Source organism: Oryzias melastigma, linkage group LG21, assembly GCF_002922805.2.
Source record: "Oryzias melastigma strain HK-1 linkage group LG21, ASM292280v2, whole genome shotgun sequence".
In the NCBI taxonomy this organism is placed as follows: Eukaryota; Metazoa; Chordata; class Actinopteri; order Beloniformes; family Adrianichthyidae; genus Oryzias; species Oryzias melastigma.
Window position 1 is genome coordinate 4,340,402 of NC_050532.1, and position 25,936 is coordinate 4,366,337.

The window sequence follows — 25,936 nt, forward strand, 5'->3', positions numbered from 1 at the left end:
CTGAAATCTTTGTGTGAAAAAGCAAAAGGAAAAAATAGAAAATGTAATAATAATCTATTATAGTTCAGAAAACTTTTTATTTACTTAGATAAAAAGATTTGAACATGTGTCACTGAAAACAGAAAGAAGTTGAGTAATAAATTGTGGTTAATGAGTAACAGGCCACAACTGTTTCACCCTGTTCGCAAAGTCTTCTGGGAAAGTCTGACACGCCGAGCGGTTCTTTGCTCTGACACAGAAACAGGAAAAAGACTTTCAGTCTGAATTATGGGCAAAGAGAAGAGCAAGTCTGGGCCTTTGGCTCGGAGGCCCGACAACTCCGCCTTCAAACAGCAGCGCCTGCCGGCCTGGTCTCCGATGCTGACCGCCAGCACCGTGCTGCCGTTCTTCTACCTGCTGGCATTGATCTGCATGCTGCTGGGCGTGTGGCTGCTGCTCACCGTCCAACGCACCCAGGAAATAAAGGTAAGAGATTCAAGACTTCAGGGGAATCTGCCCAGAGAGCGACAGAGGAAAGATCTGAGTTAGTTTTGTTTCCTCTCAGGTGGACTACACGGAAGCCGGAAGCTGTAACGTCTGCTTTGAAATGAGGAAGAACATGAGCAAGGCAGGGCAAAAGTGCACCTGCACGATCATGTTTTCCATCGAGAAAGCCTTTAAGGTGACCCCTCTGACCCAAAAGATCTCTTTTATTTAAGCTCTTTGGAGCTGTGATGTTGTTCTGTCCTGCAGGGCGACGTCTTCATCTACTACGGCCTCAGAAACTTCCACCAGAACCTCCGCAGGTACATGGACTCTCGAGATGATGGACAGATGGTCGGAAGGAAGAGAAGTCTAAAGGTTTGAGCACGTTTCTCACTACCGAACAGATCCGACTTACTCGATCCCAGAAAAGAAAAGGATCTGCTAACATAAACACCTGCATTCCCTCTGCAAACATCCTCAGATTAGCCCCAAAAGTCTGCAAAAATCTTCGTTGCACCTTAAAAAAAATTCTAACAATTTAAATAAATGTTTTTTGAGCTTTTTTGGTTAATTTGTTTTAGCTAATAAAGTTTTGTCCATTTTTTTAACACAATGTTGGCAGGTTGAATCTATTTTACTTTAGAGTGTTTTATATTAGAAAAAGCCAAACACATGCACATTTTTATTATGTTTATAATAGTAAAATAAGAAAAAAGATGAAGGTCACCAATATGACAGAAAATGCTTTTTTCTTTTTGCTTTCTTACATTTCTAACCAAAGTAAATCTGCTGCAGCAGGAGGATCTAATTGACACGGGGTGTATTTTATTTTGAAAGGAACTTGTATTTGGAGTTCTCAAAACTAAAACAAGTTAGAATTATTATATAAAGATAATTATATTTAAATGCTGCAAGTTATAATAAATGAACAGTCCAATGGTCACAAAAACAAGTGTATTTTTCTAATGAGTGAAGTTGGATTTTGTGGCTCTCTGTGAGTTTTGGTGAGACAGAAATGAGTCTTTAAAGGTTGCAGACCACTGATCTAGAGGATATAAACACAATTTGAAGTCACCCATGTAGTTAAATGTAAAAAGCAAAAAGATGGCTGATGCTGAAGTCATGCAAACATGTTTTATTTTGAAAATATTCTGTTTTGAATATTTACTTTGTATAATTCCATAATTTAAACTGAAATTCACATTGGTTCTAGTTCTTGCTTTAAGTTGCATGGTAGCAATGATCACTTATATGGTAATAGAAAAACTGAAATCCACTTTATTAAAGTTTAATTGCATTTCTTTTTTCTAACGATCATTTCCTGGTTTAGAGTCCCAGCAGTTACTGCAAACCATTTGACTTTGACGCAAACGGAGTCCCCATCGCTCCCTGCGGCGCCGTGGCCAACAGCATGTTTAATGGTAATGCAACTCTTCACACACTAATGCTGCGTTCACAACACACTCATATTTGTGCGTTCAAGTGACCACTTCCAATAAAAAGTCCATGTAAGCGCGTGTTAATGTTCATTTCGGGTTCAAAAATCTGGTGTCCAAGCAAGTTGTGAAGGATTGTAAATCAATGAAAGAGCATTTTGATGTTAGCTTTCATTATTTTATCAAGAACTCTGAGAAACCAATGATTGAATGTATTGATCACAGCAACGTCAATAAACATTGGAGAATTAGCTAAAAGAGTCTTTGGTGAACTGGAAGGAGAAAGAATCAGGATTTTGGAGGAAGTTCTGTCCATGAAGATCTTCACTTCCTCGTCCACGGCTGGACAGTTTTTAGGCCCCAAACACATGGCCATTGATCGTGTATCAAGTACCATTGGCAGCACGCTCTTGGGTGAACACTTTCAATAAAAAGTCTATGTAAACACCTATTTTGGGCTTCCATCTGTGAGTCCATGCACTAGTATCAAGTACTGAGAGTCTAGCAAGAACACCATAAGCTAAAGTCATGTTCAAGAACCTTTCAGCTTCTTCTTGAACATGCATCACATGCTCTGTGCACACAAGACTTGGAGAATAGTTAATTTTTTAATTGACTTGTGTTTCCTCTCAGACTCCTTCCTTCTGACCTATTACACCATCAACGGTCCATCCGTCGTTCCCCTCTTACGGAAAGGCCTCACGTGGTACACGGACAAAAACATCAAGTACCGCAACCCCAAAGCGGACAACCAGACTCTGGCAGAGGTGTTTGAAGGTAAGACTCCTCCCCCTCATTCAGACGAGCTGTGGAGCAGACGTCTGAGTCTCCATCTGCAGGTACAACGCAGCCCTCGTTCTGGCAGAAGCCCGTCTACAGGCTGGACCCTTTCGACCCGAGCAACAACGGCTTCATCAACGAGGACCTCATCGTTTGGATGAGGGAGGCGGCTTTCCCCAACTTTAAGAAGCTCTACGGGATTTTATACCGGGCCAACAAGCCCTACACCAACGGGCTTCCAGCGGGAAACTACAGCGCCACCATTTCCTACAGTATCCTTTCAGCCGCTTGAAACGAACGCTCTGCTCCAACCCAGAGCTGGTTTGAACCCTTGACCCCGCCCTGCAGACTTCCCCGTTCAGTACTTCAGAGGCAGGAAGGAGCTGGTTCTGACCACAGTCAGCTGGTTCGGAGGCCAGAACCACTTCCTGCCCATCGCTTACCTGGTAACGAGCAGCCTCATCCTGCTGACGGCCGTCGTTCTCACCGGGGTCTGGTGGAAGTTTGGGAAGGATGGGAAGAACATGGCGGAATGAGGAGAAACACGGAAACGTGTTGGGAAAATATTTCTAAAGACCATTTTCTGGGGATAACAAAGACTTAGGAAACAAACTTGATTTTTCTCCATGCAAGTTATAAATAATTAAATACATTTTGGCAATCAAGGGGAAAAAAAACTGCAGTTCAGATGCTGCAAAGACTTTTTTAAGAAAAGAAATCTACCACTGTGTTAAGAAAAATAATGTTTTTACTAAGAATTCTTATTTTAGGCAAAGAAATTCTAGTCGCCAAGACATTTATTCTCAAATTACGGTTATTTTCCTTCCAAGACAAGGGTCTTTTTCCTTTTAAGATTCAGTATTCAGTGTAAAACGGCAAAGTTAAAGTCTGCTATTTTTGGCTGTTTCTCAATGAAATTTTGATTTGATCTTTCTGAATCATGTAAAGGTTCTAGCTTTGATCCGACCTGAGAAGACAGCTGTTGTTTTTATTGTATCTCTAAAGCTACGTACACATCGCACTTGGCCAGTCAAGCAACCACTTCCTATGAAAAGTCTATGTAAACACAAGTTCAAAACTTTTGGGATCGCAAGTCTCTACAACCGTTTTCGGACTCTACTTACAAAACGTGGCCATTAAAAATGTGTCAAATGCTTTTGTCTACACATGCTCAAGTGACCACCTTTACTGAGAAGTTTATGTTTGGGCTTCCATGTTTAAAACTCGTATTTACACAGTTTTTGGGCTATACGTACAACCAGGTAGAACTTTGACCAATCAGGGACTAGGAAACTCAGAGTATTGCTGGTTTATCTGGGGAAAGTAGACACTGCGACAAGGCAGATGACTCCCTATCCCTTCTTCCTTCCCCTTTATTTGGAGGGGGAGTTTAAGTCCAAGTGTGTCTGGGAAATGTAGTTATTAAATCCGACCCTCCAAGTGGAGAGATCCAAGGTCCTCCCTCGCTAGGCTAAACGCCGTCGTGCTGAGAAGTGCTTTTCTTCATGTGAGTGTGCTCTGAACCACAGACGTTTACATTTAAATGTGAGTAATGACTTTTTCTTGTAGCGTGACCTTTTTAAAGTTATAAAACCGCTTTTGTTTTGTATATTCAAGCGCTGGAAGCTCCAATTTTAAAGCTAGCGGACTGGTGATTATTGTCCAAACTATGAGACACTATTTATTTTTTTCATAACTCTTCGTTTGGAGGGCCAAATGAAGGGGAAGGGAGAAGGGAAGAATTCGGATTGGGCCATTCTCATCTGCAAGTCGTCTCACATTGACATTTGGTTCAGGCTTTTTCTGTGTCACTTTTTGACGTTTCGGGTCTCTCCAACTCAAACATTTTTTTGACGTGTTGGCTGTTTCCTAACCTTAACCTGGTACTGGTTCGCTCAATGTATGGTTTGAGTAGCGGTGCTCTACTCGTCACGGTACTGAACCCCTGATTTAATGGGAACAGTCAGCACATCAAAAAAACGACAAGTTGGGAACGCCCAAAACGTCAAAGTGACACAGAGGGGTCTTTAACCAAATGTCAATATGTGATGACTTGGGAACCACGTGGACATTTCGCACTAAGCCTCTTCCAACTGTGTCGGACATTTGCTAGTGAACAGTAGAAACAAAAAATAAGCCCCGCCCTCTTTGTCCAGTGTGGGCTAAACGTGTGTTCTTGAATGGCCGGTGTGTACGTAGTTAAAGGTTTACAGCTCCTGCACTTCCTCTATGTTTACAAACCTCAAGTGTTTTTGAGTTGAAGCTGGTATTTATTTAATTACAATGACTCCATTACCTGTTTTTACTGATTTCAATAAAACAATCTTAAAATAAAAATCAGCTCCCTGAACTCAAAGCCTGAAGAAGCAGATCTCCAAACTTGTGTTGGATCATCACAGGAGGAGATTGAGAAGAAAGCATCACAGCAGAGACGTCTACGGTTTCTTCAGTACCTTTTCCATTAAGACTGCTTTATTGGATTATTAGTGTTGGCACATTCACCACAGGAAGAGCCAAGTTTGGTCTAAAGTCTTTGGAAACATCGACAGGACCCCGTATCTGCTACAGTGCAGGATCCCCTCTGGATCAGCAGCATGTGAAATAAATATAAATAAGTCCTTTGGGCGCTCGGACGTTTCTCCTGAACTGTACAGGTGTGAGTGGGGCTCTCCGGCGTACCGTGTGGTCGGAAAGCCCCGGGCTCTGCTGACGGGAAAAGAGCGCGGTAACAGTGGAGGAATGATGTCACAGTTTCACAGAAGTTTCATAGAATCACACAACAGTCTTTAAAACAGTAGTCGGTGTTTCTCAGACTCAGCTGCACATTCATGGCTGTGGTTTCAGTGATTGGACTGTCATGGCGCCGACCCACCAGCTGAAGTGTGTGCAATACAGACATCTCCGGACGAACCTAAAGCTAAGGTAGTGTTCATTCAAGACTCCAGGTCGGGCTCGCAGGCTCCGCCTCCAGCAATCCCCCCCTCAGTGTTTTTTCAGCACGCTTCTCCCGCCGCCTTTTGAGCGCTGACTTGAGGCACCTGATAGGTCAGCTCCTCAGTGGGCGTGGCCTGTCCAGTGGAATTTTTGGGCGTGTCGTACTCCGACCTCTCGCTGTCTGTCCGTGCGTGCAGCGAGGAGGGGCCCATGAAACCGCACGCCTTCGAGGACAGGTGGCAGCCCATGTCCACCACGATGGGGGTGGCGTATTCGGATCCGGAGGCGGGCAGCGGCTCAGCGTAGGCGTGGAAGGCGTCTGAGACGGGGGCGTCGTACAGCTCTGGGCCCTCATCTGGTTTAAAGGTTGAGCGCGCTCCTAATGTTGTGACGCCGCTCACCAGGGGTTGGGCGTACTCTGGAACGAGAGGAATAGACTTTAGAGAGACTTCAATCTGTTTTTACAGACACAATCCATCAACCTGTGTTCCCATTTTTCCCACTATCACAACTCCTCAACCATTTATACACACATTTCAGTCCGTTTGAAAATCCATCCATTACTTTCTTAAAGCCACTTTGCTGACACTGAATTGAAACCTCCAAGCTAGCAAGTAATCAAAAATGATTGAATGTTTTTGGGCAGAATAGAGAGTCAGAAAAAAAAGGAAAAGCTTTCAAAATAAAAGTAAGCTGCATTTAACACACTGATGTCCCACTCCAAGCATATTTTTTCTATTGTAAAATCATTCCCAGTGACCTTTTATTTGTGATAGAGCAGGTTTTAGCCAAAATTAAATTCTTTGTCATTTAAAAAAAAAAACAAAAAAAGTTTTTTTTTTTCTGCACAGCAGCAGTAGCTCATTAGAAATACTTAGAAACACAGTTTTAATCATAAATGGTTTTAAATAGGTCATCTACTATGAGAACAATGCTACAATAGCATGTTAAAAACACAGAAAAGGTGATTTTCATAGGAGTGGGTCTTTAAAAGTCCGACGAGGCTGAAGTTAGTTAGATTTTTTTTTATTCTATTTTTATTCAGTTATGGGTTAATAGAATATCTATATCACATTTTAATGCTTCCTGCATTAAATCTAGTGTAGGACTAAAGTTTAAAGCAGCTGCAGATATTAAACAGGGGATGAAGATAAACTTTACCCTCAAAAGTTATAGGTAAATAGAAGCTTTGAATCAGTCCATGGCTTGAAAAAGATTAAGGACAACTGGATTACAGTAATGAAGAGCTTATGGATTCTACATAATATAACTGATTCTGTCCCAAAAATGAAGAATTGTTTAACTATGGAACATTTTACGTTAACGGACATGTAAAACAGCTTTTAATGGCATCAGAATCCTTTAGAATTGCATTAATCCTGTAAATGGTGGAACAGTTGTGATAATTCGAAGAGCGTGTTGTTCAAGTGTCTTGGTTGACAGCTCGGGTGTTAAAGTGTTAATGTTAGTTCTGGAAAAATAACTGGTTTTTAATTACATTTAAAAACATAAGCTTTGAAAATGAAAAAAACTGAATTGGAGTTGGATCAGTTTGTAAATCAGACCTGAAACCTTTCAGGAAATATTGATACATTGTTTGGTGAACATGATGCTATTTAAAAAAGTAAACCTAGACAACATGTTGCTGCCTGAACACAATCACCCACAACTCTAACAGGTCTGTTTATTCAGAGAGCATGCAAACAGTGTTCTGTGCATCAGAGCACAGCTGTAAACATTCTCCAACAGTAAACTGTTTATTTTTGCTGCAGGATTGTTTGTTAGAAACGTTAGCATTCAGCTATTTGGGGTGAAAGTTTCTTTTTCTATAAACTCCATGAAAAGCTGATCTGTGAGCAACATGTTTGTCATTGTGTTTTTGTTTTTAAAGATAAAGGTGTGAAAAGTTTCTTCACTAAAACGTATTTGCAGCGCCTCACAGATTTGTCCTGATGAAGTGAAGGATAAATCCACAAGGCTTTTATCATAGCTTTAAGTCCCATTCTGATCATTTTTAAATGTATTTATTATTAAAGCATCCCGGTGGTCTTTTTTTGTGGGCGGGATTGTTGGCGCTGAGCAGCACTTCCCCCACTTCACCCCCACATAGCTGAGAGCTCCGTTCACATGTCCTTCCACTAGCTTACAGCGCCTCACACTTCCAACCTAACAAAAGTGGTGCAACAAAAATGGTGAGAAATATTGAAGCTAGATCCGGTATGGATTCAGCTCTCCAGCTCTATGTAAGCCTTTGATTGTGATCAGATAATTGTTTTCATTCTATAATATTGGACTCATGGTAACACTTTATAATAAGATTCCTTAACACATTAACAAACATCATTAATGTGTTTATTGGCAAAAAAAGCCGAATAAGGTTTATTAACATACTTCATTAACATCTAAAGGGAGACCGTTGTCTACAAAGATCATATCAATAAACGCTTACAAGCTCAGCAAATGTATTAACAATCCTTAACAATATATTGAGTATTCTCCAGCACCTCATCTAAAGTGTTACCCGATTGATTTTTCAGCGAAACTTAAAATTGGGAGAAAAAAAAGAAAATTGTGAAAATATTCAAGTCTAAGTGTATAAAGTGAGGAGTTTTACAGCCTTAAAACATCTATGATCTTACTTCAGATTTCACCTGTTGCAGGTTATTTTTTAATGCAACGCCTGCAATAAACAAAGGAACACTGTGTGAACTTTTTCAATAGTTATCTTGGATTCGCACATCTGATTTTAGAGCTGGAGTGACCACATTCCATCCTTTGGTCCATACCCAGCTATGATCTAACAGCGATTACCTGCAGGTTCAGCATGAACCCTCGGAACAGCGACCCTCCCCGGGAGCAGATCACCGTCGTCGGTGTACCGGTTGGTCTCCTCTGTCTCCAGCATCTTGGAAGGTAACAGCTGCTTCATGCTTTTCCACCAGTCTGCAGGAGAAAGAGGAGCCGATGATGAAAGCTGCACAAAGAAATGAACATCGGCGCTGCTGGATGGTTCACCTGTGCTGTCCCACTGAGGAAGGTCGTACGTTCCCTCAGAGTTCTTCTTCCTGCAGGAGACAGAACTGCAGTCATGCCTGTGAAGGGTTTACAGAGGCTTATAAAGCTGGGACTGCATACTTATTCTTGCAGTGCCAGGCACAGACTGCAATGACGATGAAAACGGTCGGAACCACGACCAGCACGGACACCAGGACTGCTGCGGACGACACGTCTAGAAGCACAAATGCATCAGTCAACATTTCCCGTCTCACTAAAGTGCTTCGCTGATGAGTTCCTACCGTTTTGTGAAGGCATAGTGGTGTTCCTGATGTCTGGAGGGGTTGTGGTTTGAGGCGGCCGCTTTGTTTGGTAGGGAGGGTATGACGGCATGAACGTCCTGGGCCCCATGGGGGTTCTGGTCCTCCCTGTCCCAAAACAGAGAGAGCGAAACAATCAGTGGCTCTCCGGAAAGACGCCGGCTCCCCTCCTCGGAGCTCGTGTACCTGCAGGAAGCCGGCAGCCCAGCAGCTCTAGCTTCAGCGCCACTCTGCTGGGGTGCCGCGATACGGGGTTGATCCTCACAAAGCGGGCCTCGATGGGGGGGATGAAGTTATTCCTCACCTCATGCAGGTAGTTGACGTTACCTTGGAAACTCTGCCAACACCCAGAGAGAGAGGAAATCTCAGCTTCAGGCGTCATTCATTATTAATGCCTACAACAACACTCCACTCAAATCACTGTCATTTCCTGACATCTGAGAACAGCGGTTGCTATGGAAACAGCCCTCCAGGGTCCCTGCAGCGACATCTTATCCATTTGCACTAACCGGATTTAAGCTCCCGTCTATTGATTTTTGGGGGCGGTCTCACCTTGGGCTGAGTAGAATTGGCTTCGGTGTAGGTGGACCACTCCCTGCCATCGTTACTGAACAGAACTCGGTACTCCGACACAAACCACGGGTACTCCCTGAGGGTGGAACCGGTGGTGATGATGCCTGGAATGCATGAGCATGGAGTGTGATCAGCAGAAAGCAGATATTTTGATGTTCAGAACATAATAAAAAACACAATTTTCCTCACGAGAAGCTCTTTGAAATGTAGCAAAACCTTTTATTTGTCAGCCGTATACCTGTGATCCTCGTCTCCCTCCTCAGATCCACCTGCAGCCACTGCTGGTCGTCGGTGACCGAAGGCGCCCAGGGCAGCCCCGCCTGCTTCAGCCGAGCCCCTGATGGCCCCCATTCGCCGTCCTGACCGGTGATGTAAGAGTTCAGCGAAGAGGAAGCGGCGAGCTGAGAGTTTGCGACCACACCGGACTCCAGACCCAGCGTTCCATAGCAGCCTGAAACCAACAATCCTTCACATGAACACAAACACGAGGTTTCTCTGCTCAGACGATCAAGAGGGAAAAAACTCACCGTTTGTCCTGAAGGTGAAGAGGCTGTTGGACAGAGTTCCTCTGAACAGAAGAAAAACAGCGTGAATGATGGGAAATCGGGAGCAGAAGAGAGCGGCGGCGGCTCTGCTGGAGTCTCTTACCCGGTGGATGTGACGTTGTTCGCCAGGGCGCCATCGTAGCGGGGGATACCTTTGCTGCTGACCACGGTGATCCTCCCGCCCACAGCATTGGACACCACACCTGCGTGGATGGCTGCCGTGCACAGAGGAGACGTCTGCAGGGCCAACAGAGAGAAGACATATAGACACAAATCTTTATTTTCCTTCAATTTACACCTTATGGTTCCAGATTAGAACATGATTTAATCTTTATTTTTAATAAAAACCTGAAGATCCACCTTAAAGTCCCACTCCAATCATCTTATGATCGATTTCAAAAGTGTTCCCTGTGGTTTTATAAACTATGCTGTTTTTAGCTTACCGTTAAATCAAAAAGCCTCAGTAACCCCGCCCCCTTCCTGTTGATGAGAGCTGTCTATTTACATGTTCTCTCCTTTACAAATCTAACCAAAAATGGTGAGCAATATCAGAGCTTTCCAATCATACAGTTTTGAATCAGATGTCAGCTTGGATGAGGAAAACAGACGTTGATGGATCTATTTGTCTACAGGTGGATGCATCAGAATGGAGCGGGTCGGTCAGTTGTGACTTGATGTTGTAGCGTCTTTGTCACATCTACGAGTTTTTTTTTTCTGTCAACTTCATTCACAGCAAATTGGATAATGAAATATTAATGCATGGAAGTAGAAAACGGCCTGCGCCCTTTTTTTTTTAATCATGATAATGAGATCCACTCTCTTATTATCACAAGAAAACAAACTTCGTTTTCTTGTGATAACAAGATAATTAAAGATATACTATTGCGTCTCTTTCCTTCTTTCCCACACCAAGACGGCGAGACTTTACCTGTTTTAAGTGTCTTTTTTTGTGTTTAACAAAAACAGCAGAAGAAAACACTTCCTAAAGTTGTCTTTTAGCCTATTTTTATTAATTAGTAAATCTACGCTCCTAAAACATCTCAATTCCGTCTCATGCACCAACCCCTCCTCCTTTTATCTCCCTAAAGCCCCGACAACAGGTTGATTGACAGAACCGACGAGCATCTCTGCGTGGTGCGTTCACTGAGCTCTGGACATTAGCGACCTCAACAGCCCCGTTCAGTCTGCTGTGATACAGGCTACTTTGGTTGTTTTTCTACAATCCGCTTCAAAACACAGCAGTTTATCAGAGAAAACGTCAAACACCAGAACTGATATATATATCCATATATAATTTATTGATTTAATGCTATCGACACTGACAAACTGCTTTATATAAAGTGAAAAATGTGTTATAGCAGACTGAGTTAGGTTGAGTGATGCGTTCACTGAGTGAGCTCAGTAAACGCATCACGCAGGAATGCTCATTGGTTCTGGTTCTGTCAATCAACCCGTTTGAGGGTTTTAGGGAAATAAAGGTAGGGGGATTGGTGTATGAGACGGAATGAAGGCGTTTGAGGAGCATAGACACCAGAAAATAAACTAAAAAACAACTTTTGTGGAGTGTTTTCTTCTGCTGTTTTTGTTGTTAACCACAAAATAAAAAGACAGCTAAAGTCTCAGTGTGGGAGAGGGAGAGAGGTACACTGCAGTATATTCTTCATGATCTCATTTTCACTAGAAAACAAATTGCTTTCTCACAATAAGGAGTTCCACTCTCTCGTTATCAGGAGAAAACAATAAAAAAAAAATGTGAGGCAGGCCGTTTTCAGCTTCCACAGAAAAGCAATTTCAAGATTTTTTTTGTTCTACATCAGAAATATGCCACGAGAACATGTCAAAAACACATAAAATACAATTTTCATAGTAGTGGTTCTTTTAAAATGTGAATATTCTCACAAAATGTTCAGAAATGAGAATCCACACGAGACCAGAAAGAGTTGCAACAAGGAGCTGAAAATCCTCAAGCAGGCGGTGAACGTGCTGCAGTTTGACCTTGAGAAGCGTGCATCCTGCAGTAAGCAGATCTGCTCATAAACGCTGCAGCTGGTTGAGGGTTCAGGCTGAACAATGAGGGCGGGTCTGTGCAGCTTTACTGTACAATCGCCTCAACCTTTCTCCTCTGCAGATAAAAGCTGATGAGTCATTCTCAGCACAGAAGACACTCGTGAGCTGCATTCCTGCGCTGGTGCCACTTCACTGACCCAACCTGATTCCATTCACACAGCGCGCTCCGTCCCATAAGGGAGGGGACGTGTTTTTACCAGGAAGGGGCCGACTCACAGCAGAAGCTACTGCTGGAAATGTGACGAGCACACACACCAGGAGCGGTGAACGCGTGACCAAAAACACACACCACATCCTGAGCGCAGCCATAAAGGCGCCCAGATGAAGTGCCGGTCCAAACCACAGCAGCCGCCAGGCCTCCGACTGAGGAAACCACACTCGCACGCCGAGCAGAGGTGAAAGTGGAAGCCAGAAGTCTGCATGCATGCAGTAGAATCCAAACAATACAAAAAAGAAACACGGAGGGAGCTCATAAAGCTTTCTGCATTCTCTCAGTCACCTGAGTCACTATGGACTCGCCGCTCTACAGCTGGACTGGATTATTACTTTCAGCCAAACTATTATCTCACCTCCGTCTCATTCTCTGACCCCGCCCCAGATCTGTTCGTGCGGGGCGCCACACTCCCACCCCTCCCTGTGCTTTCTCATCTGCCTCCTCCTCAAGCTGAATGTGAGGTCATCACACAGCGGGGGGGCTTGGCTGAGGAAGTGATGGCAGCACGTTGATAAGGAGGTGTTTGTGTTGACTCGGAGAGAGGGGAGGAGACAGAAAAGCCCCCCAACTCACCTCTCGGTAACCTTTAGGAATGGTTCCAGAGACCTCCTCGGCGGACGTGGAGCAGCCGGCCGGGCAATATTTACTAGGAAAGAAGAGACGCACGTGAGCAGCAGGTCGTCAAAACGAAGGCCAGCGTGAGGCCGAAACGCCGAACTCACCTGAACTCGGCCTCGGAGAAATCTGTGCCTTTGTCCAAACAGGTGATAAGATCTGTGGAGAAACACAAACCGGTTTGTCTGCATGTTCACACTTCCTGTGCTTTCATAACAATAACACTCATTCAGCTTTCTGAAAACAAAACACACACAAGTCCCTGCCTAACTTTAGACTTCTGTTCACATTTTAATCAGAAAAACCCTAAAAATGATTGAATAAGGACAGACGTCATTTTTACCTGAAACACCAAAACATCCGACTTTAAAAAAACTCTATAATAGTAATAAGTGAAACTCAGAGTGGTTCTAAATGATGTTTGGATGAAGCAGCAATTGGGAAGCGGTTCCTGTGAAACTTGAACAGAGTTTACACAGAAGACACACCTGTCAACGACAGGCAAATGATCTGCAGCATTCCACATCAGAGTTGTATCTCACAGGACACATTTAATCCTGTAATCTCAGATCAATCTGGGCTTAAATTCACCTGATGCTTTTACACACCCCAACACTGTCAGATATTATTTTTGTCATCCATTGATTAGCTTAGACAGTTTTTTCTTACATTTCTGACACATTCAGACTCACAGAAACTAAAAGAGGAAGAGTTTGAACTATTCAGAGATGAATTTCTGATGAACTGAAGCTGCTCTGCAGAAATCATGTCCTGAAAAACAACTTTTTTTGTGGCTAAAAACAGGATAATAAAAAGACCACTGGGAACACTTAAAACTAATTAAAGATGATTGGAGTGGGACTTTAAAGAACGTTGAACTATGATCTCTTCCCAAAGAGGCTTTCCGCTCAGGAGTAAATCCTCTACTCTGATCCACTTTCAAAGCTCCAATGTTGGATTGTATTTAGTTTAGAACTTCAGAAGATACACAACAATCACCCAATCCTCCTTCCAGAGTAACAAACACCTGAACTAACAGATGTAAAGCTTTCACCCTATGACAAATTTTTTTTAATTTAAAAAATACGACCGGCAGCTTATTTGACTGCAATCAATGTGAAGATACCATCTTCTCTTCTGCAGAACCTGAACTAGACACTCTAGGAACAGATGAGGGTTTAGTGCATGTGCAGCAGAGCTGTTGTGACGTAAAGAAGATCATTCATTTAAACACAGCCTTTCTGATTGAAAGGAGAAACACTCGGAAATGCAAGATAAAATGATTTCTTATTACATTTGTTCTTTTTCATAAGAAAAATGCCAAATATACATGTTAAAACTCAAAAAAAGTTATTTTCAACTCAAAATTCACTGATTTGGTGCCTAGTTATCTTATGTCTGACATATCTTTGTACAGATGTAAACCTCTGTTGATTTTAGAGGCCACATTTTTTTTTTTGTTAGGGATCACAACTGCAGTCCATTTTCCACGTCAAACCTGGAAGCATTAAAGTCCCACAAACACTCACATCGGCCGCTTTAAAACACACAGCTCATGTTTCACAGGACTGCGTGGGCTGCTGGGAATTTCATGGACGTTTAGTGGCGATGGCTGATCTCTGACTGTTCACCGCGCTAACGTTTATCCGGACAACAAACCGCTGAGTCAAACGGAGAAATATCCATCGCCAGTAACCATGGAAACCATGGTAACCAATAGATCTACTCTGCGGTCCCTCCTGCCCACCCACGGTCACCTGCTCCACCAATTACGTGACTTAGAGAGCGCCTGTGTGCATGGCATGTGTGGCCGGACGACGGCATTGTTTGTGCTGCTCTTTGTGACTCAGCACTGAGGCGACCACAACAGCAAAACCATCAGAGCTCTGTTCAGGGAACTCCATCAGTTTTCCTCAGAGTGTTTCCATGACGATGCTGATTTTCAAAACTCGTTACCAACATGTAAACTCCTCACCATTCTTAGTTCTCTCTGAATTCTGCATCCTTTGTTGTCATGCCAACAGATCAAAATCACTGGCTTTGTGGGATCAAAGAAAACACTGCTAAGAAGTGAACCTTTAGGATCCGCAGTCAAACGTAAACTGAGAGGAAAAGTTGAGGAAAAGAGGATTCAGAGAACTTTTTCTGCTTCGTATTAAAAGCAAATGCAAAATGTCAAAAATTATTTTTAAAATGCTCGTATTCAGGATTTACTCGAGACTATGGAGCAGACAGTTTTGATAACACATCAAGCTCAAATCATAAGATTTTTCATTGTGAAACACTCAGGAAATGGATGCAAACTGGGTTGCAGAAGTTTAATCCTGGAATGTTTTTAAATTTAAAAATAACATACAATAATAAAATGACAAGATGGCTAAAAAAGAAAAGATGCTTTCCTTTGCAATAATACTTTAGACACAGTTCATCTGTCAGATGACATCAGTGATGTTGAGCAATATTTAAAGCGAGGGGTTTCAACCTTTGAAGCTTAAAGAGTTGTTTAGTCTCATTGAACCTTTAAAAAATACACTTTATTTTAATTTTTTAGTCATTTATTCATTCATAAAATGTGGCTTTTAAATGTTTACAATAATTGAATATTTCTATATAAAACAATGTCAATTTCTTTAAATTTTGACGGCAGCACATTCAAGTTCCTTTCAAAATAAAACACATTTTGTGTCAAATAAGATCCTCCTGCTGCAGCAGATTTAATTAAATCATGATTATGTTGTAACTTCATCCTTCTACCCCTTTTTACTATAAAAAATAAACATACACCAGTGTAGGATCCTACTCTTTTCATTTTTTTATATAAACAAAATTAAATACTTCACAAACTTTGCCTCTGAACAACTAGACACTTGTGTAACAGAAGATAAGAATACATGATGATTACTTTAATTCACCAACTTGATATTTATTCAAATTGTCACATTTTTAAGTCAAAGATTGATAATAGAAGGATAAAACAGCCACAGGTTGTAGACCTCTAATTTAAACTATGATCTATGTACTTCAATATATAAAAATGTTTTGTAATAAAAACATAAATTTGACTTTTAGGCTAAAAGTAAGTTGGAAAATACTATACAAGTATAAATGATTTTAACTTTTACAGATATTTTTAATCAAATTAAAATACTACAAAGTAAAAATATGTAAAATAGACTTGTATTTTGAGAAAAAAACATTGATATTTGCATTCAAAGAAAGATTTATGTTTACCTATTGTACCTTTTAAACCACCTACATGAATCAAAATTATGTTATAATAAGATTTAATTGAATTCAATAGTTACACCTCCAGCAACACTTTTTCAAAATAGAACTTTCTTTTAACTTATATTGATTTGCAGCAGTTTGTCAATCTTGACACAAAAAGTTGCTTTAGTGCATTTTCTTTTAAATTATTTTAGCTGTATGCGTCCATATTTTACTCAGATTTTCACTAACCCAAGTCCATGTAACTCCACCAGTAGAACCTTCAGACCGTTTTTCCTTCCTTCAAACTCATGTTTGAACTTGACAGAGAACATCCCGGCACAGGCAGACACCTGGAGCTGGAATTTAAGCCGTATAAAAAAAATCTAAAGTTGCACAATATTTCAGCTCAAGTCTATATTTAGTTGCACATAAAACCGGCGTGCACAGATCTGATGAAAAGGCATGTACATTTTAGTATACACAGGTATTTCCAGGGCAAGCCTTGAATGCAAAACTATGTGCAAACTTTTCTAAAGACCTCCAGGAACACAAACAGCAGAGTAAGCAGGATTTAAACGGAGCTCCAGACGGAGAGACGAGTGGAGTACCTGGATGGTCGGTGGTGGAGTAGGACAGGTAGAATCCACGTCCAGTGTGGTGCGTTCCACTCCTGAACTGGACAGTAGCCTTGTGGTCTGAGGTTTCAATCAGCTTTTCAACTTTTAGGCCCAAACCGCAGTATTTTTCTAAAAGACACATAAAAAAAAGTACAGTTAGCAGCAAAGGTTTCTATATTCAAACAGGAAGAACCAAAGCTCATGCTTCGGTGACAAGGCTGCTTTTGGATTTAAGTCAAATAAACTGCTAAAGGATTAGGAAAACCTGGTTTTCTGAGAAGGCAGAAATGTTATTTTCCAGCAGAACGTTAGAACATCAAAAGCTGTTGACCCTCTGCTTTTTTCTCCATTTGCTGGTTTCTAAAAAAAAACAAAGTTTCACTCAGAAATCAAGTTTCTGCAGAACACGAGAGTGATAAAACCCAGGTAGAAATGATTACAAGCTCTGGACATGTTTGTTTGATTGCAATCAAAAGCAAACTGTCCATCTCAGGCCTGCTTCTCTGCTGAGTCAAGGAGTCGGATGATGAAGTATTGCTGGAAGAACCGAGTAACACCAAAGTCGAGTGCTGCAAAAGTATAACAAATGTTTCAGTTGAGTTTAAGGTAAAAACGCTGATTGATTTTCAGGCTTGCTCTGACTCAAATAAATAATAGTCATGTTTAATTCCTCAGCAGAAGTCTGGACTGTTTCACAGCGTGGAGGTCCTCCTGACAGAAACACTGCTCCACCGTGTGACGTTGATCTGCGGCATGAACATGCAGGAAAGCTGTGCAAACATGCAAATCCTCAGTTTAAAAAAAAAATTAAAAATCAGATCTGTCAAAAATCTGAAGCTTCAATCAAAAAACGTTTGGTTAGATACACTCGTCCAGCATAAGGGTTCTTCTTCAAACAACATTTTTCCACCCGATTCACAACGATTTGAACACATAAAATACTCAGAAATGCAAAATTTTAAGCTAAATTTTCTTTATAAGTGTCCTCCATCACAAGAATGAAAAGAAACACCATTTTCATTAGAAGAGCCTCCATACAACAATTAAATGTAACCTCAAATTTGGAGAATTATTCTGTTTTTTCATGGAATTACAAGTTCTACTAAAAAGCTCTACAATAGAATAAAGTCTTCCTCATGAAACAAAATGTTTTTATTTAAAAAGGCAGAGCACTAAAATTTGAAATGTTTTTGCAGGAATGACCAAACCAAAAGCACACACAGACCACATGTGTTGGTGCTGATCTGTGGAGAAACAGGTCAATGATTATCTACCCAACAGGCTGCACAGTTCAGATGGTCAGCCGTGACTTTTCTCAGTAACAGCTGGTTACAGGTCAGCAGTGACTTTTTATTTACAGTTCAGTTTGTGGCGCAATTCTTCAGTTCAGACTGGGTCTGACCTATTGACTGTATGAGAACTGGACTGAGTGACCCCTCCCATCTGGCATTCCAAACAGGAAGTACTTGTTGGTTCCAAGAAGTCAAAATTCCACAGACTTCTATTGAGAGATAAACAGCTGTTACTCATCTGTCACAATAGTTCTCAGAATTTGCTCTGATACATCTTTTAAACATGATATGATATTTTTTCTGTAGTGCAAGTTATAAACTCAGGTGGTGGAGGTGCCGACCGATGATAACCGATTTGGACCAATCACTAGTACGAACTGGTGTAATCTGACTCCAACATGGCCCCCTTTGTATTGAGAGAAAAAAAAAACTGAAAAAAGGCGACCGAATCAACTTAATTTCGCTGGAACCAGAAGTAAGCATTTTAAATAATCGAAAGATTAAAATGATTGAAAGTAAAAGTAACAAGCAAAACTAAACGTGGGGTGTTCTTCACTCAGAAAACACAAAATAGTTGACCTTGCAGATCGTGTCAAATGACCATCCCAACTTCAGTGTCAATGGTCTATTGGCTTCGGATAAAAGTCATGTGGTGTTTAAGTTCTGTCAGACCAAAATTAAATATGTAGAGAACACAACACATTTGCCAAATCACATTGTGTGGGTCTATCCGGAAGAGGAGGGTAGAAACTGTTCAGCTGTTATCAAACAGGTTTCTACTGGCGGGAGAGAGGCTTCAACAAGTTCTGCTTTGAGAACTACTAACGGTTAAAGAAATCACATGGAATATCCTAAAGAAAATTCCATTGTCTCTGGAAAAGGTTAAGTGAATGAAAGAGTTAGTCAGAGCTTTCATATTAAAGGGCTTGAGACCGTATTCTGTGGTGTATTCACGGTCAAACCAACACTATAAACTCAGACAAAAGCTGAAGTCGTGGCAGCAGTTGTGATCACTGACAGCATTAACGTGTGACGCCTGGACTTCTCAATTTAAAACCAAAGACTGACAGCTAAAATCTCATGTCCTCCAAACTCAGATAATGACACTGAAAGCTGTACCCATAACTGAATCGTTGCCTCCTGAATCGTTATCGGATCGTGAGGTGCCTCAAGTTTCACAGTAGAGTTTTCTGATCATATTTCACTGAAGGCTGTGAGCTTTGCAGTAATTGCTTCCTATTTTCCACACAAACTGGTGGGAATGAGTGGAAGTGAGAAAGTGGACAATACTTGCTTGATGGCTTCACAAAGACATTTAAGGACATTAGGCCCCACAAGTACCTAACAATATCATTATCACATCAAATTCAACACATTTTGGTGATTTTATTTAATGGCAGATTTGTAGACTTGATAATTGTAAGGGTCTGCAGAGTCTATGTAGCCCTAACATAGGGTGTTATTGATAGACCATATTAATAAACAAACACTATTGACTTCTATATAACTTTTGATGACTGCTGTGTAAAACTGTCTAACATTTATATTATCAATGCCCCCCTTATGTCCAAGGCTTTCTGTGTTCAGAGAAACAGCTGAGCGCGGCTGGAGAATGACGCTCAGAAAAAAAGGTCAAACCCCCCCCTCCCTCGTGGACTTGTCATCTCACCGATCTCGCTCCTCTTTGACCCGATGCCGTTGTACAGACGGAGGTAGTTGACCTGGCAGTTGTTGTCCTCTATGTCCAGTAAGGCGAAGCGGAAGTGGATCCTCTTCTTGGGGGGCACGCTGATCTCCCACTCGCACACAGAGTCGTTTGGGTATGTCCCCGGATACCCCCGGGAGGACAGGGTCCCGCTGCTGGGGCCGAGCACACTGGGGCCACAGCCATCTCCTGCAGGACAACACACACGGTCTTAAGAAACACAAGCAGACAAAACCACATCAAGGGAGGAGCTCAGATGCTCCCCACAAGTGCATTTCTAAAAATTATGAAGCTCTGGGACTTATCAGAGTTGTTCCTGAAACCTGCTATTGGGGGTTGTTCTTGGATGTGACACACTGTAGATTCAAGGATTTTGGTCTTAAAACCTCCCTTCCTCCCACGTTTGTCAGATGAGTTAAGATCAGATCTGTCTTTCTATATCTTGATCATCCAAATTGTTTTGATCACATGACCACAACACGGGCATTTAAAACTTTAAAAACCCACTGATGAAAATATGAAGCATGTTCTTGTAATATCTGATAATAGAAGACAGGTATTAAGAAAATTAATCTTAAAAATGCATTTCTGAGTATTTCTTTATTAAAATTGCTATGAATCAGGAGAAGATGAATAAAATCTGGGCGGGCCACAAGCTTCCTGCTCTGCTCCATTCTTATGCACCCACATGCCAACAAACAGATCCATGAAGGTCTTTGAGCTGGTATCTTGCTCAAAACTGTACGGCTGGATTACACGAATATTGCTCACCATTTTTGTTATACCGGTAATGTTAGGCTGGCCTTGTAAAGGGCTGTAAGCTAGCAGGAGAGAGTGTAAACAAAGGGATCACGGGAAATAAATTGAGGTTTACTTTCACGCCAACTGTTCCTTTATCTGGAGCAGGTGTTTATTATGGATGAAGCTGGCATCTACGCTGCGGAAGAGTCTATTGTTCCGAATGAAAAAGAATAAAAACTCTTAATGTTGAGCAACCCCCGCGAACGAGGGGCAATACTGAAGAACACAGTCGAAAAGAGGACAAAACTTTCGGTTTGGAACTTGAGTCGGGAGAAGCGCTGGTCAGATGCTTGCTGTTGTCATAATATCTTTCCGCCAATCAATGGGTTAATCAATCGTGTGACGAAGCTCCGCCCTAACAGGCCCTTTCTATTTTTCTACAACCAATGGGGGACCAGAAATGGTACCAGTCGTTCCGGCCTGGAACACTCAGTGGAAACGAGGCTCTAGAAAAAACTGCTACCTGTATACTAATACATATTTCATTGTAATAAAATGGTAAAATTCATTTTATTTAATGATCACAATGTTAAGCACTGCAAATGACGCTGAACTATGTTTGCTCACAAATAATTAGCTATCGTGTTGTCAGTGGTTTAAATTGATACAAGCATTGCCAAACAAAATACTGCGATATATCGCTGAATCGATTTTTACCCTTATTTTAATGAGAAAAATTCTACAAGAACATGTTAAAAACACACTTTTATTAGAATAGTAGAAAAGTTAAACTCCAAAACTAATGAGGACAGTTTGTTGGAACTGTTTTTGGTGGTTAAATCTGTGTCTATGCAGCTCTCGGCATCAGCATCGCCTTCAAAGCGACTTAATCTTGAAATATCACAGAGTTACTACAAAACAAGCAGTGATTCTGTAGTATTAAGAACTGCCAATGGCCTCGAAGCTAAACCAAGATGTATTTAGCATTACTGATCTCCAGAAAGCAAAAACCCTACTTACATAGTCAGGTGGTTTATTGACACACAAGGATTTTTAAAGGCCTGTAGCTACGTTAGTTCGGTAAAAACCTCTGATCAGAAGTTATGAACCAGATAATTATCATTCATGTAAATGAAATGGTAAGGTGAGATTATACAAGTTCGATTCCTCACACTCCCTTTAAGACAATCTATTTGATTGCTTGAAATAAACCAATTCAGTACTGTATCCGTAAATGTTTTGGACTGGGATAACACTCGGATTCGTAGTGCCAAAGTTGATGTTCCTGGAGTTATGCAAGAGGCCTTGTGTGGACATCATCCAGATGAACAGAACAAAAACAAAGCTGCCTCCCTCACACTGACTCACATTTTACTGGACCCCACATTACTTTACTGACGCACGTGCGCGCGGGTTCAGTTCAAACATTTATCACTCCAGAACTTTTCTAGCCTATACCATCTATTTACACGCTGGGAAATGACACTACCCACGTGCTTTCCTTTCACCCTCAAACGTGAGTTAAGCGAAAATAATAAACGTGTGCCCCCCTTTTAAAGGCTATTTTTTTAATAAATTCTAAAATTAAACGTAATAGGTTTGATATAAAGTCCGCTCTTCGTGGAGGTGGTGCTGGCCTCACGGTGGGTCTGAGCCAGCTGGAAGAGCAGGCGAAGGCCACAGAGAGCGGGGCTGCAGAACACAGAGTTCCGGGCGGACACACGGACTCTTTAAAGGTAACCCGCTCGTTAGGGAGCTTAAATAACAAATGTGGCTTACATTTAAACGCTTAAAGGTTAACTTTGAGTTACGTGTTAATTCGGCTTGCTCCAAACCCAGAAACAGACTGTAGTTTCTCTTTAGCTAGCTTTCTTGGGAACCAGTTAGTCTGGATTTTCTTTCACCCTCCTTTACCTAAAAACACATCGTCGGGCGGCGGTAAGTCCCGGAGAGGAGACGTAAAGCCCCCGCCGAACTGAAACACCGATTTAAAGACAATAACAGAACATTTCAGCAGCTCGTAAAACATTTTTACGGCTGTGTTGGGGGTTCGGACGCGCGCGGCGGTGCTTTTCCCGCCGCGCGGCTCCTCCTCGCGGCTGTACGGCACTAACCGTTCTGAGCTCCGCAGCCTTCCGCGGTGAGGATGACGAGAAGCGACAGGGCGAGAGCCCCGGCCCCGGGCGGCCCCCTGCCCACCATTACCGCTCTGCCCGCAGCAGCCTGCAGTCGGAATGCATGCTGCTCGCTCCTGGACCGGCGGCACTGCTCCAACCCGGACCTGAGGAAGCGCGAGCCTGTGCTAGGTCGAGGGAGAAAGCCCCCGCGTGCTCCGCGCTAGGATGTTTTATTTTAGTTGTCGAGTGGCTCCGATGGAGGAGGTAACTGATCCACGCACACGCAGCCAATCTGTGCAGATACTTCCTCTACTGAGGCTCCGCCCCCCGGGGCCCCCAAGTGACCTGAGTGGATCCTTCTGCTCACCGGGTTGTCTCTGTACAATGGGGCTTGACGTCACTGCGAACCGGCTGAGGCGATTCGATTTCCGGTTTGTCACAATAAAATTGATTTATGTTCAATGTTTTTATTTTGAAAGATATTGAGTTGAGCCGAGCAAAGCATAGTGAAATATTATCAATGAATCAATTTTATTTAAAGAAATGAAAACACAAATAATATGAAATATAAAAATGAGAGATGGAACGATAGTATCAATTCAAAACCAAATAATGACAGAACTATTATCGCCAATATCGATATCAATACTTTTAACTTGAGATGTGACCATAAAACAATTTTGCAAATTCTACATTTTTCGTCATTTTTATATCAGCACCCCGAAGCTTTTTTAAAAAAAAAAACTTTAACACCGGAACTCCATTGTTTATATCCTTTGACTTATTGTAATTCCATCACATTATGAAGGACAAACGCGACTCAATGAGATGCAGCTGATCTAAGTACTACTTTTATCATCTTTGAAACAGAAATGTTTTTCATTTCGCGTATCTTGTTGTACATGTTGACGAAAACTGCAACAAAAGTATCAAAAGTATTGATGTCATCATGGTGGTATCAATGCTCACCAACGTATTGATACTATTGAAACTCAGATCAATACGCCCACCCCTATTATAAAAGAAAGAGAAACAATAACATTAGTAATTAAGTTTACTCATAAAATTCACATGTCTGATTTAAAGATTGATTTTAATGAATAATTCCCAAAGCTAAATTGTAGAATACCAAAATATGATCAAAATTTGTCCTATTTTTTCTATTGATCATATTTGCTAATATTTTCAATAAATGTCAGTATTATTGTTAAAAAAATAATTTCCTTGTTTTCGTCTACCTTTCTAATTCATTAACTAATGGGATTGTTTGAAACTTAAGAAATTACTAGGGATGCAACAATTCACTTTTCCCACAATTCGGTTCAAACCTCAAGTTTTGTTTTGGCATATGATTAGTGTTATACATGAGTTTTAAGTGTGCCTTAAGATAAAAAAAATATAGCAAGGATTACTTAGTTCTAGTTTACAAACTGTGGTAAAACAAATCGTTCTTTTTTTCCACTGCTGACAGAACACTGCTACTAAATTTCAGAGATGGTACAGGGAGTCTTTTATTTTGAAAGGAAGTCACGTGAACCTTTGTTAAAAGGTATAAACATAAAGAAGAAATTGCATTTTTTCCCCCTTATGTTGTTTTATTTATGCAAAAACACAGTTGTCATAATCGTAACATTAACAAAAACACTAAGCAGTATCTTGTTTTTCTCAAGGGGTAAGTAAGTCTTTGTGGCGCCTTTTGGGTTGTGGTCAGTGAGCAATTACCGAAATGGCTCTTTAAGCGTTGAAGGTTGCAGACCTCTGGCTTGTACAAGGTCTGTTGTAAGAATTGCAAGACCGTAACATACGGTCCAGCTTAAAACGAGAATTGTGGCATCTCTGACACAATCAAAACTGATTTATTACAGAAGTTGTTATGGTCAAGTTTTTATTCACTCATTTATAGCAATGGGGAGTTCCAGATAAATAACCCAGCAAGGAGATGCCTTGTTATGGATGGAAGGAGAAATGTGTCCTAAATGATAATTACCCATGGAAATGGAACATTCAGCATCTTCACAAACACAGAAGAAGCACAGAAAAAGAGCTGTGTGCTCCTGTATCTACACTCATACAGAGACATGGTGGCTGTGGCGCAGAGAGGATGACCTCACCCCAAACACATAAAAGAGCTGATCTCTGACTTCAGGAGGACATTGATCTTCTGTACATGGGTGGAGACGGCACCAGACTGTTCAGTCCACACTGAGAACAAGTGAACATAATACACCGAAGAGCTTTTCCAGAAGACCCAAAAAATACAGGACATTAAAAATTAATAGGCATGGAAAGTGAGAACAGTTTGTATTAAAAATGAAAACATTGCAAATAATCCTACTAAAACAGGTATTCTGGGAACCAAAAGGTTCTGTTGGTTTTCTCTTAAAATATCATCCAATATATTTAAAATTACTAAATGTAATTTGGTTTATGATCTATTTACTGCTTTCAGAGAACTAAAAGCTTCAGCAATCCATCCAGCTGTAATGGAGACGTATATGTCAAAGTCAGCAGAATTCATTTTCTCAGGACCATTAACTGCTGTGTAATGTTGCGCCGTACAACCTAATGAGACACTAAAACCCATAAATGAACAGGTTCCAGAATAGCCCTTTGACTCCCCCCCTATTATGATGCTGATGGAGCACAGCCACCAGCGTGTGCAGGGAGGGGGCAGCTGCAACGTCACCTAAAAGCAATATAATCAGAGATTTAAAGACCTACTCTGATGAAAATTGTGTTTTTGGTGTTTTTAACATGTCCTTGTGGCATTTTTGTATTGATGGAGGACATATATAATGAAAATTAAGCTCAAACCCTCATTTCTGAGTATTTTTTTATTCAAATTACTATGCTCCATTCTGAAACATTCACCTGTAGATGACTAGATCCATGTAAGTCTTTGTTTTCCTCATCTGAGCTGGCATCTGGCTTACAGGCTAGATAGCTTCAATATTGCTCGCCTTTTTTGTTGCACTGGTTGTTTGAGCCTCATTGAGTACTTAATCTTGTGGATGTGGCTATGTCATCTTTAATGTCACTTATAAATATCAGACAGTTGTGTTTTTGTCATAAGAGCTGAAGGTTTTTAACCATGATCCTTGTTCAACTTTCAGCATAGCCTCTCAGAGATCGCTACAGCAAACCAGCTTTAACGGATCCGTACATTTGGTTTGGCAGAGATTTTTACACCAGATACCCTTCCTGATACAACCTTATATGTATTTTATCCAGACTGGGGACACGGAGAGACCCAGACTTGGGCCCCCTTGTAGTTACATTAGCCACTAGAGTGAAGAGTCTTGCCTAGGGAC

The 25,936-nt window shown here is 41.4% G+C and overlaps 2 protein-coding genes across 2 annotated transcripts; one reads left to right on the top strand and one right to left on the bottom strand.

The window, feature by feature from the left end:
• The first annotated feature begins 160 nt into the window (after positions 1 to 160).
• Positions 161 to 5,018, top strand: tmem30c (transmembrane protein 30C). Its single transcript, XM_024286271.2, has 7 exons — positions 161 to 465; positions 545 to 661; positions 733 to 840; positions 1,796 to 1,886; positions 2,535 to 2,678; positions 2,741 to 2,953; positions 3,030 to 5,018. The coding sequence occupies exons 1-7, from the start codon at positions 268 to 270 to the stop codon at positions 3,215 to 3,217; spliced, it is 1,059 nt and encodes a 352-aa protein (XP_024142039.1). The 5' UTR covers positions 161 to 267; the 3' UTR covers positions 3,218 to 5,018.
• Positions 5,019 to 5,131: 113 nt separating this feature from the next.
• dcbld2 (discoidin, CUB and LCCL domain containing 2) lies at positions 5,132 to 22,988 on the bottom strand. Its single transcript, XM_024286270.2, has 15 exons — positions 22,623 to 22,988; positions 19,732 to 19,956; positions 16,762 to 16,899; positions 13,051 to 13,102; positions 12,902 to 12,974; positions 10,151 to 10,284; positions 10,030 to 10,070; positions 9,741 to 9,953; positions 9,482 to 9,606; positions 9,116 to 9,266; positions 8,912 to 9,037; positions 8,751 to 8,844; positions 8,631 to 8,680; positions 8,427 to 8,558; positions 5,132 to 6,033 (listed from the first exon to the last, which is right to left on the bottom strand). Exons 1-15 carry the CDS (start codon positions 22,708 to 22,710, stop codon positions 5,675 to 5,677), a joined length of 2,001 nt encoding a protein of 666 aa, XP_024142038.1. The 5' UTR covers positions 22,711 to 22,988; the 3' UTR covers positions 5,132 to 5,674.
• Between the last annotated feature and the right edge of the window lie 2,948 nt (positions 22,989 to 25,936).

Coding starts and splice junctions, on each gene's coding strand:
- tmem30c (XM_024286271.2), top strand. CDS start 268: ATGGGCAAAGAGAAGAGCAAGTCTGGGCCTTTGGCTCGGAGGCCCGAC. Junction 466..544: donor AACGCACCCAGGAAATAAAG/GTAAGAGATTCA, acceptor GTTTCCTCTCAG/GTGGACTACACGGAAGCCGG. Junction 1,887..2,534: donor GGCCAACAGCATGTTTAATG/GTAATGCAACTC, acceptor GTTTCCTCTCAG/ACTCCTTCCTTCTGACCTAT.
- dcbld2 (XM_024286270.2), bottom strand. CDS start 22,710: ATGGTGGGCAGGGGGCCGCCCGGGGCCGGGGCTCTCGCCCTGTCGCTT. Junction 16,900..19,731: donor GTCAAAGAGGAGCGAGATCG/GTGAGATGACAA, acceptor TGTGTCTTTTAG/AAAAATACTGCGGTTTGGGC. Junction 6,034..8,426: donor GGTTCATGCTGAACCTGCAG/GTAATCGCTGTT, acceptor CTCTCGTTCCAG/AGTACGCCCAACCCCTGGTG.